The sequence below is a fragment of the Takifugu rubripes genome, chromosome 11, assembly GCF_901000725.2.
Source record: "Takifugu rubripes chromosome 11, fTakRub1.2, whole genome shotgun sequence".
NCBI lineage: Eukaryota > Metazoa > Chordata > Actinopteri > Tetraodontiformes > Tetraodontidae > Takifugu > Takifugu rubripes.
The window spans coordinates 15,097,835-15,110,153 of record NC_042295.1 but is presented as its reverse complement, the minus strand read 5'-3'; the positions used below and the strand labels follow the sequence as shown (position 1 = coordinate 15,110,153).

General features: G+C 53.1%; 1 protein-coding gene across 1 annotated transcript in view; it reads right to left on the bottom strand.

Moving 5' to 3' along the window:
- The window catches only part of epha4l (eph receptor A4, like), a 36,728-nt gene that overhangs the window by 13,432 nt on the left and 10,977 nt on the right, over nucleotides 1-12,319 (bottom strand). The window contains exons 4-5 of the mRNA XM_003968749.3: nucleotides 7,208-7,363; nucleotides 2,865-3,200 (exon numbers count right to left, since the gene is read on the bottom strand). Coding sequence (XP_003968798.2) covers nucleotides 2,865-3,200; nucleotides 7,208-7,363 — 492 coding nt within the window. The remainder of the gene's footprint in view (nucleotides 1-2,864; nucleotides 3,201-7,207; nucleotides 7,364-12,319) is intronic.

Sequence of the window (12,319 nt, the reverse complement as noted above, 5' to 3'; positions counted from 1 at the left end):
CCTGGGACCCACTGAGGACGGTTCGGCTCAGAGAGACCAACCCCTGGGGGGGTCAGGGGCCTTTGCTACAGCGAGCTAATCCAGACATCCATCTCTCCCCCAAAGATGACAGATACGCCACTTTAATCACGTTGCCTCCTCATGTTGCATTTTGATTTTTTGGCCTCGGCTAAAGTGAAGATAAAGATTTTCTGAGCGGTATCGTCGTTACACGATGAGCCCGAGCAGGTGATCCATCAGAATTTAGGAAAGTTTCAAAGGAAAATACCAGGCGCCCGACTCTGTTGGCGTCAGTGTTTGAGAATCGTCTCAGAGGCGGCGGCGGCGGCGGCGTGTTTTGTTGTTTGAGTTCTTGAAGTGACAAGTTTGTTTTTGAGAACGTGTTCATCGCGGAGCGTTTACGCCGCCAGGAGCAGATGTGGTCAGCTCCGGTGGCGTGCGCCAACGTGCGCTTGATTATGATCTGACGTTAACAGACGGAGACGGCGGCGCACACGTGGCCGCCAGATTAGCGTCGCTTGATTTTTGGTGCCACCGCGGAAAAAAAAAAAAAAGGGGCGAGCAACACGAGGGGGGCCGCTGGTTACAAAAGAGCTCCTGCTTCCAAGTTCCGAAACCACAGCCTGTGAAGCCTCCTTCCTCCGTCCAGGATATGGTTCCACGTGCACGTCAGCCTGATTGGCTGAAGAGACTCTGGTACGCTGACAGATGCGCCCACACACACACTCTCCATGCTAATTCTCTGGCAAGTGTTGTGTATCGAGACATAAACACCTCTCCACTTCCTTTTCCCACACACACACACACACACACACACACACACACACACACACACACACATTTACAGCCCAGGGTCAGTTCAAAGTTTGGGCACCCTCGTTTCGAGAAAGGGTTCCACACCCCGGCTGATTTATGGTGGTGGGATTGTTCCCAACGGTCTGACCTCGTGCACGTGCACGCAGGCGCCCATCTTCTGGTCGCCCTCCATATTTCTCTCCCTCCATCCAACCTGTCGTTCTCATTCCTTTCTGGCTGAAATCCGAACGTCTCCTGGAAAAAAGGCGGCGGGGGCGTCTTTTCCACTGCACTTAGAAATCCGAATGAATCTGTCATAATAAAAGTGTAATCTGTGGTGTCTGGATGGGGGGGGGGGTCTACAGGGGGGGGGGGGGTGTACAGGGAAAGGGAGAGCCGCAGATGACTGGCTGGATTACCAGCAGCTGAAACCAGAGCTTCCAAAGCCTCTACGGAGCATTAGATGGAAGAAATCCAATCAGTCTGAAGCTGTTCTCTTTAACACACACACGTGCACGTGCGTGTGTTGTCTTTAACACACACACGTGCACGTGCGTGCATGGTCGGAGAGACAAATGTCCGCGTGCATGCCGGCACATTTACACTCAGGATACGGTCAGATGCGCTAACACTGTGGTTCATGCTAGCGTGGCTGCAGATTTAAACTTTACATGTGAGGTAAGTAGTGTCGCCATGAGGCCGCACCAACGCGCCACCTGTGCGCCCGCGGCGAGCTCCGTTAGCGCGCCCACGCACGCCTGTCCAGCAATGCTCGCGGCTCCCCTACAGGCTCCATTCATCTCCATCCTTCTGACCCCGGCCACTAAATCAACCGGCCGTGTCCTTAAACTGCCATTCAGGGCACTACTCAAGATATTCGCTTTTCCCGGGGATGGGAATTAGCGATAAAGAAATACAAAAAGACACTTAGCTCGCCACCCAAGAGCAGGGCAGTAAAGAAGATGAAGGTAATGATCAGCCATAAGCGGAGAAGTGCGGGGAGGGCAGAAGAGGAAAGGGTCGTAAAACACATTTGCACAACAACCAGCTACAAAAAGGCTAAATGACAGAACAACAGGAGGCTTTGAACGTCCTCTGCAGGCTGGAGGGCTCTCTCCCAGCTCTCTTCCAGCTCTCTCCCAGCTCTCTCCCAGCTCTCTCCCAGCTCTCTTCCAGCTCTCTCCCAGCTCTCTCCCAGCTCTCTCCCAGCTCTCTTCCAGCTCTCTCCCAGCTCTCTCCCAGCTCTCTTCCAGCTCTCTCCCAGCTCTCTCCCAGCTCTCTTCCAGCTCTCTTCCAGCTCTCTCCCAGCTCTCTCCCAGCTCTCTTCCAGCTCTCTTCCAGCTCTCTCCCAGCTCTCTCCCAGCTGTCTTCCAGCTCTCTCCCAGCTCTCTCCCAGCTCTCTTCCAGCTCTCTTCCAGCTCTCTCCCAGCTCTCTCCCAGCTCTCTTCCAGCTCTCTCCCAGCTCTCTCCCAGCTCTCTCCCAGCTCTCTTCCAGCTCTCTCCCAGCTCTCTCCCAGCTCTCTTCCAGCTCTCTCCCAGCTCTCTCCCAGCTGTCTTCCAGCTCTCTCCCAGCTCTCTCCCAGCTCTCTTCCAGCTCTCTTCCAGCTCTCTTCCAGCTCTCTCCCAGCTCTCTTCCAGCTCATTCACGACTGGAACAATCACACAATACGCAGAAAACCCAGCAGCCTTTGTAACGAAGCCTCCCCGGATCAATATGTGGCTCGTCTCATTCATTAGCCGGAGTGATAAAAATAGCGTGTTGCTCCTCATCTCGGCTCCTCGTGCCTAATTATGTAAAACGGCAGTGAAATATTGCAGAAAATCATCCCCACTGAAGAGAATCCATCACTCCGCTTGGTAATCAACCAGCGCTCTCCTGAATTAGCTGCAGCTTTGCTAAACATGTTCTGACACCCAGACTCCCCCTCGGAGGAACCGGTCCTCTGCATGTGATATCGGGCCTTTCTGCCTCAGATCTGCAGCTCATTTGGTGGCAGCTTCAGCTTCGGCGCCGGACTGGTGGAGTTACACTAACATCATGACATCAGTGGGAGCCCGTGTCCTCTTACCGGCCTGGTTGGTGGTGACGGTCACCGAGGCGGCCTGTTCCGGTCCAGGGCTCTGAGGCGAGACTCCGTTCACCGCCCACACCTCGAAGGTGTAGTTGGTGTGCGCCTGGAGCTCGTTGATGGACACCCGCGTCCCCTTCAGGCTCAGCTGCTGGGGGCTGAAGTGGATGCTGTTGCCACAGGCCTGGCAGCGCCGGCCGTCGGGCCCGCAGCGCTTGCACACCACGTTGTAGGTCAGGTCCTGGCGCCCACCGCTGCTCCGGGGCGGACTCCATTCAAGGTTCACGGAGGTCTCGTTCACATTGGAGATGAGGTGGAGGGGTGCAGACGGAGGGCCTGAAAAGCAGAGAGATGTTAAATACGTTTGATATCGTTTCACGTGCACGTTTTCCACATGAATACGTAACGGACTGGGCCGTCCCGTCGTCGAGACTTCTTAAATTCCCTTTTAATGTCCTGTCCATTACAGCCTGGGAGGATCTTGTTTCAGCTGGGTTAATTTAACTGAAATCCGATATCCCGGCATTCATATGTGGGATCAGCTGGCGGCGGCGACGCGCCCACCCCCGCTGTTAGCAGCGGGACATCGGGGAACCCTGGGAAAGTTTGCTTTGAGCCCCGTTATTGAGGTGGTGTTTGTAGCTTAAAGGCTGCTGCGGCTACACAGCAGGAGCAGCTCCCCTCAAACTCCCCTGACTCCATTTAGCTCTGCGCTAATTAATGTGTCCTTACGACGCATCAAACATTAGCGACAGAGACTCTCTCTCTCCGTTTTCCCCGTCTTGCTCGCCCCCTCACTGACTAATGAAGCGCACGCGAGCAGACTGCGGGGGATCGATGCACGGTGAAATATGGAAGCTAGTGGGAGCACAGACAAATCATTCCACGACGGAAATTAATTATCAATGTTATTTTTGGAGGAGCGGCGCGGGGATGAGTGATTTGACCAAGACAGCGTCGGCGGGGGGGTTATGGGAGTTGACTCGTAGCAGGGATGAGCTCAAAAGGTGGAAAAAAAGGTTTGATCAGGGCTCGTAAGTCAAAAATCTTGATGAACGATGTGATGAAGCGGAGAAGAACAGAGAGAAGGGGCTGGATTTGGGGTGAGTAGGGGTATTATTATCAGCTTATAACCTCAGCTATTGATGAAAAGCTATTAATAAATTCTCATTAAGAACTGAGATAAAGTGCCGCTCTTCCCCCTTTTCTCCCGCTCACTGTTTCATTTCTCAGACAAAGAGAACAAAAACAGCCGCTAAGCCGACGTGCCGACACGGCCGTCAGCGTCTCTCTTTTATTGCTTTGTGCTCTTCTCAGGTTTTAATAGCACGACGGTAGAAGTTGGCACATTTCTGAGCTGAACGTAACACTTAATGAAATAAATGTATGTGGGGGATTTTAGAAAATCAAGGGGGTTTTTACCTGCAACGGTGGCTCCTTCCTGAGCTCATGCTAAGGTAAGATAAGCTAATCCCAGTGGCCGAACAGCTGTCGCACAAACACAGGCTGTATTGATCTTCCCACTCTGGGGGCCAGAAAGTGGATCGGTTTCTACAAAGCAACCTTAGTTTGTGCTCAAATGTGCAAGCACACGTGTATCGGCGAGGGCGTGGACCGCGTTACCAACGCTGGGTGATTATTTTATAAGTCTGAGTCTATAAGTTTAAATGAATTCCGCTACACACAAACTACCTCTGGCTCTACCTGTCGCTCTCCCAGAATGCACTGGTGGGAGCAAGGGAGCGTGGGAGAGCCATCGGCTGTGACTGACACCCAGTAATTAATCCTGGGAGAGGGAGGGGTAGACGGTAGCGCAACGCTCACACCAGATCCTCGCATTAGCTCAACGCGGCCTCAAAACCCAAACAGGTGGACTTCGTAGTGAAGGTTCGCCAGAAGAACATTATCCTGTTCTGTGCGCTTCCCTCTTTCCTTAATCTGTCTTATCCATCTCCCCCCTCTCCCTGCTCATACTCAAGGTACAGAGCGTGTTAAATTGACTGGAACCTTGACCTGGCCATTACGGTCCAGCTGGGACCCCCCCCCCCCCCACACACACACACACACCCTCACGAGTCCTCCATGATCTGTGTTCATTCCTTCCTCCTCCTCCACCAGGCTGCTGAGAAAACTGAGGAAGGTCTGAGAAACACATCAAGGGCCACGAGGAAAGCTGAAATGGAGAAGAACCCTCTCGGAGAGCCAGCGGAGCTCCCACGGGTGTCAGTCCCTGCTCCTCATTAGCAGCATGCGCCGCATGTGTGCGCGGCCGCAAACATCCGTGTGAACCGCACATGTTGCTGAGAAAACATTTAGATGTGGGGCTGGGATTTGAAGAGTCACGTTCAACACGTTTGGCTAATTACGGGCCAATTCGTGACATTTGGAGGCAGCAGCCATCACGGCTAATTTAGAGTTCAGCATCTTTAACGGGCCCTGATTGACCCGCCGATATTCCAATTAGTGGTTAACCTGCACTAACTAATGAGCTGTGGTGTTAAACCGCAAGCAGTCAGAACTGAAATTACAGAACTGATCTGTAATTTTTTTTTAATTAACGTGAAACAAAAGCAGAAAAAGGTTGCGTGTGGGATCGCAAGAACGATGCCGACAGATGGTGTGAGGAGAGAATGCTCTTTATTTATCCGCTTACACACACACACACACACACACACACACACACACACACACACACACACACACACACAGCCTGACCTTCAGCAGCAACAGGGAACCACTCAGAGAGGATTTTTTTCTCCTCCTGATTTGCCGTGTGTGACTCTGAGTGGGTTTAAAGAGCGGGAGCGAAAACAAAAATGCGAAGGAGAAGGTATGCGTGAGTGACAGCTGAAATTACAGCGCCTCGGCTGGGGGGGGGGGGGGGGGAGTGACGACAAAACCTAGGAGGAAGGAAAACAGCAGACGACAGACAGGGTGAGGGTTCAAAGATCAAATGTTGAGCGGCTGGCGAGGCAGGGCGAAGGTCGCCGGGAGGCTTCCCCTCCCAGTGCTGCGGCAGAGACGGACGTGCACGCCCAAATAAAACATGGCGAGTAATGAGCACTGACAGCTGTTGCTCGCAGCGGCCGTGCCCAGATGCCATCGCAGCTAACAGGGACGAGCGTAAAGCTCATTCATTACAGGGCTAATTCAATATATTAGAGGTTGACCGAGCAGCGAAAGCATCTCGGAACCCTGCTCCGTTTAGAGCCGAGCAGCTCGTGCACGCCGCCTCCACCTCGCTGAGGCTGAAGCTCGAGCACATCTGACTGCAGGAATACAAGGGGACATCTTCAGATGTACTTATTAGCATAAGATCAACCAGTGGAGGGCGGGCGACCACCCACCTTGACCTGGGATCTGCTGAGATCTCGATCTCACCAATGTGACACGAGTCCAGACCGGCGAGAAGCAGAAAGGCTAAACAAATGTCTCCTTGCTGGTCTGAAGGGAGAAAGGGCTCCAGGAAGACTCGCAGATTAGCATCTCCCTCAGATATAACATTACCTCGTATTCCCACTCGCGGAAAAAATGCCGTTTGCGATTCCTGCGCCGATACGCCGCAGCGGGGGAATAATTAGAGCTGCGCTGCTGCTCCGCCGCTTGTGTGCTCTGCAGGAAAGCTTCAGCTGCTCGTCCGAATTAATAAACCGCTCTGCCGAGTGATAAATCCATAGAAGCCTGACAGATTATTCAGGCCAAGTGGCGAGCGAGCCGAGAGATGAGCGACTTAGCAGATGTTTGTGAGCAATGCGGAATAACCCAAACAGTCTGTGGCGCATGAACGCAGCGCGAAGGCTGTTTACGTGACTACAAAGTTGTGCGTTTGTGGCTTCCTCTGCCTCTGTGTGAGCCGTTCCAGCTAGCTGACTCGGGCACGGATCGAGATTTAATAAAGGAAAGGCACCATTAGACAGCAGGGGTGTTAATAACATCCTTTTAGTTACACTTTAGTCCTCCCGGTCGGTCCCTGCCCCTCTCCGCTGTTCCGCAGGCCCTTTTTGGGAGCCTGAATCCCTCATTAGTTCTCTGTCACCGTGACTGATCGCTAAGTACCACCTGGATTCAAAAGACAGCCATTAAAGCTGCAGCCTGGTGCTTTATGTCTCTGTGGGGGCGAGGAGGTAATTCAGGCTGGGCCTTGCGTGACAGCGAGAGAGGCAGATAATCAGAACCATGTATGGACCAAAGCAATCACCCTGTTTATGTGTTCTTTTCCCAAACAATATTTGGTTCCTAATATGAAACACAGCAGTTTTCTTCGGAAAACAGCTTAAGCTGCTTCCAAATGACAGTAAATCGCTGGTCAACACGGAGGAGGGCCCCGGGCCCGGCGTACTTACGGGTGCACGGCATGGAAGCCGGGTCCGTCTCGGAGCGGAAGTATCCCTTGTCGCAGATGCAGGAAGTGGATCCTTCCCTGACGGAGTAGCTGTGGAGCGGGCACTTGGAGCAGGAGCCGTCGGTGGCCAGGGCGCGATAGTAGCCGATCTTACAGGCTGGAAAAGGCAGGAAAACAGGCAGGAAGTCAGTTAGGAACAATCCAAGCGGGACACGGTCGACGTGGACTTCTCCAGTATTTGTTTCCAACGGCAGCAGGCTGAGGGCCCATCAGAAACGATGCCCATGGGCAACAAAACGAGCTTTGGAGTGGGCGAAGTCGGAGCAAAACGCTCCGCATCATAGAGGAGTCTGTGATATGGATTAGCAACAAGAAAACCATCTCTTTCTCTTCTGCAGCACGTCCTTCCTTCCTTCCTTGCACAGGGCAAACTGGGAGCACTGGGAACACTGGGCACACTGGGAACACTGGGCGCCCCGTCCCCCTCAGAGGACTCTTTACCACAGATGAACACACACCTGTACACCTGTACCTGTACGCCTGTACCTGTACACACGCCTGTACGCCTGTACCTGTACGCCTGTACGCCTGTACCTGTACGCCTGTACCTGTACACACGCCTGTCTGAGGCGATAACCACTGTGACACCTCTCCAGCTCTCGGTGACAGTGCTCACCGTTCCTTTGAGTGACACTTTGATTGGACGGCTCTGATTTCAAGGAGTTTCTCCCCGTCTATCTGCTCCTATAAAGGCCGAGGAAACGTGGGGGGGTCGTGTTTCACCCCGGAGCGGTGAACCAGACGAGAGGGACAAAAGAACAATTCTCCGAGAGGCGCAGCGTGCACGGCCGCAACACCGATTGGATGGAATAACCTGTCAGTCAACGCGGCCGCCGTGCGCTCGGCAGTGGGTTGGGAACGGTTCCGGGACCGGAGGGTCGGCGGTTTGGGTTCTATTAAAGGCTGTGTGTGTGTGTGTGTGTGTGTGTGTGTGGGTGTGTGTGGTGTAAAAGGATCCTTCGGACTGATGAGTAAACTGATGCCAAATATAAATCAGACAATTGCACATGTATTGTCTGCAGGCGACAAGTGAACCCGAGCCCACACACACACACACACACACACACACACACACACACACACGTACACACACACACACACACGCGCGCGCGCGCAGACAGATCCCAGATCTGAGTGTGCGCTGATTAAACACCCCAGGGTACCGTGTTCACAGAGAAACAGCCACGTAAACAAACTCCCACATGTGTTCACCACACCAGAAACCCCTAAAACGTGCAGCAATCGCTCACTTTCCAACAACAAATGCTAACACGCTCACTGTCCACGCGCTCCATAAAACACTGGGAAGACCATCTCGGAGGTGGACCGCCAACACTCCTCTCTGGTACCTGGATTAGCTAACTGAGCCAGGCTAGCTGCTCCCTGCTGAGACATTCTTTGCTCCCGCTCAGTCAATCAGAGCCTCACTCGCTAATGCTAAGCTATGGATCCCTTTGATTGTAGGCTGAAGGGGCGCGTGAAGCCGACGCTTCGTTTCTGACAAAAGAGCAGGGATTAGTGGGGAGACTACGTTATCTCTCTATCTTCACCCCAGCCTCATTACTATGAGACCGCCGGGGTCACCGGCCATTGTTTTAAAGGTTGTGACCGCTTCAGGTGCAGAAACACAGCGCTGGCTGAGGGTTTGTGCATGTGCACTGACCAGGAAAGACTCCAGAGTTGATTGCGGGGTCACCCCGTTGTTTGAGAAGATGCCCTCTGCTAAAAGCCGGAGGGAGAGTTAATTGAGTGCTCTGCTTCACGGCCGTTGGGTCCGAGCGTCTTTAAAGACGAGCGAGCGGGCTGCCTCGGAACGGGAACGCTCGATCGGGTCTTCGCTCATCAATTATTCAGCTGTCCGAGGCCGGGTTGCTCCTCAAAGATGCTGCGCCGTGCACGCTCGGGCGGGACTTTATTTTTTAATTAAAGCGGTGTTTTGGGGGAAGCTATGAGACTTGTTTACAGCTGCATCTGTCCTGCAGAGAGGACGAGCCAATGGGAGGAGAGGAGCCGACGTCCAGGTTAAGCTGCAGAATTTGCTTTCAATTAGGTGTGTGTGTGTGTGTGTGTGTGTGTGTGTGTGTGTGTGCGCACTTGTTTGTGTGAATAGGAATAGACTGCAGTAGTGGGTGGTCCAAGAAAGAGATTCCAGAGAGGAATCTCCCTGAAGACTTGTTGGATGGACGGCTGCCTGCGCCAGGCATTACCAAACGAGCACACATGTATCGAGTTTTACGGGGCCCGAGAGGAGAAGCCCGCCACATATCTTCTCAGACAACTTTCAGGATTTTTCCACACCATCTTTCTTGCCCCGTCTCCCTTCCCACTGCTCCCATTCCCCCCCCCCCCTCTCCCCCCTCAGCTCTCCTTCCAGCTTAGCTTGGTTTTCTCTCTGCAGGCTTCCTTTCAAACCGAAAGGGGTTTGTCAGGTGCCAAATCCCTTAGCTAAGAGATCAAAAGCAGACAAAGAGACTGGTGACTTACTGTTCTATTCTAGAAAGGCAAAAAAATGGAATCCTCATAGACCAGGACACTGCATTCTTCCCCCTTTTCTCCCCGAGCTGCTCTTTCACTCATTCAATCCTGCTTTAGTCCTTTCCCTCCTTTGTCAGACTTTGGCCCCGCCCCCTCCCCGTTGTCTCCGAGCTAAAGCACGTACGGACGACCGGGGGGGGCTGCGGGCGGAGGAAGTTAATGAGTAGTTTTGTCCGAGCGGTGGCGATTCGGCGGGATGAACCAGTCGCGCCACGTGAGGCGAAACGAAAAGGGGACGTCTGCGGCTGCACACCAGCTACGTCTGAGCTAAGCTAGCCTTTCAACAGTCATCGGCGACTTCTTCCTCAGTTTCACACCAAGGACTCAAACACACCAGGGACGAAAAGTGTTTCTTTTTATGAAGTATCGGTTTTTACGCAACAATCGTCCCCCCAGAAGCGGCAGGAACAGCCAAACCCAATAACTCAAGCAGGCCGGGCAGCAGCGCAGCCTCTGCTGATAACAATCCCAGCAAACGACGGCGTTTCTCCCCTTTCATGGCGGCGCTTTGTTCTCATGGAGCGATGAAACCTTTTAGTCATAACAGACGGCGAGAGGAGCCGTCGCGGGCGTCCTCACAATGGCGCTCTTCAAAAAACCCCACTGGTCGGTTTCCAGGGCCGGAGGGCGAAGGGGGTCTCTGCTCCCGCACCTTGAGGAGCCGTCTCTGTTCTTGGATACCATCCATTCGTGTTTCAGACGTCCGCGCACCTGCACCCGAGGCAGCGGCGCCTTAACCGCGCTAACTAGTTGCTGACCGCCAGCATCTGTCAGTGGAACAGCAGGACAGCGGAGCAGGTTAACTCATTAATTCTGTCACCGCGGTAATTAATCACCTCCGGCTCTGATGGCGACACGCGGCCACATGGACAGCGAAGCCCATCAGAATGATGGATGAGGGACACACGGCCACCGGAGCCGATCACCGTGATTGATGACGCAAGCTCTTCACACATCTTGACCTTGACCAGGAGGGGAAAGTTCGCCCGCTGAAGGTAGCGCCCCTCACGACACAGAACCAGAAGCAGTCGCCTCACAAGATCCGAGTCGACATCTTTATCGGCACTGAGGTAGCACCACAGCAGGACCCGGCGAGGCTAACGGCGGCCTGACCCGGGCCTGGGCCAGCAGCAGGAAGTCGCCGGTTTATGTTGAGTCAGCAGTGCCGACCATCATACAAGAGCCACCTGTGACACTTGTGTCCTAATTAAAAAGTCACCAAACGTCGCCTTAAGTCTGGGTTTTTAATGAGCAGCGCCGGACTCAGACCGTGGAGGGTTCCCATGGATATTGGAAGGAACGGAGTTTCCTGCTTCGATACCTGGCTGGGGACCATGACGCTGGCGGCACCACCTATATTATCACATTTTGGATTGCGTAACTAAAAATGAAACATTGTTCTAAAGATTTCCTGAGGACTGAGGTCTTTATGTTCTCACTGACACGTAGGCTCCACTTCCAGGCTAATTCCTTCGGCCTTATAAAGGAATATTAAAACAATAGTTATATCACCACATCTAAAGTATTTAGTATTCCACCCAAGCACTCCAGAATGGACCCGACGCCTCCCTTAAAACCTCACTAGACCCATAAATGTGTCCGAAAAGAGCTGAGACGCATCTTTGCTTGATGGAACTGCTGGACGGACGCTGCTAACGTCTCGCATCTGAGACATGGAAGCTAGGCGAAGGTTAACCCGCAACAAATAACAAATAACAACAGATATTTACACATGCGCACCCTCAGGGATGCACAGAGGCCCCTGAAACACTCTCGGTGCTGCGCCGATGCACAGACGCACAGCTGCTGCCGGGTTTGTGTACAGTACAGACGGCGAGCGGGGACACGAGTACGGCAAGGACGACCGGAGGTAAACAAAGTCAGTCCAGGTATTGTCTTGGTTGAATTTCCCCAGTGTCTCAGGAGGCCCCTGAGCCCGTGTGTGTGTGTGTGTGTGTGTGTGTGTGTGTGTGTGTGAGTGAGTGAGCCCATGATAGTGTACCTGATAGTGTACCCTACGTTCTTTCCTGACATTGTTTACAATGAAAGGAGCTGTATTTCAGCCCATAAGAGGTGTGTGTGTGTGTGTGTGTGTGTGTGTGTGTGTGTGTGTGTGTGGTAGCAGGTGGAGGGTGCATGCTAATGCGGGGGGGCGAATGCTGCAGGAAAAGGGAGGAGGTGTGAGGAGAACAGACCCAAACTCCAAGAATAGGTGAAGAGGAAGAGGAAGCAATGAGGAAGCCCCCTCAAACAAGGGGGCTCTTATCAAACTTTGTAAACAATTATACCCCCCCAAACAATCCCTGCCCCTGCCCCCCACCCCCATGTTGCCCTTTAGTCTTATTAATCAGCCTCCAATACACAACAGGGCACGTACACAAATGTGGGCAGCTGAATAATTTCAGGTACCCGAAGACTGTCTCAGTCCCAGTGTCCACATATTTTCACTTTAAAAGACAATGTGCCACACACACACACACACACACACACACACACACACACACACACACACACACAT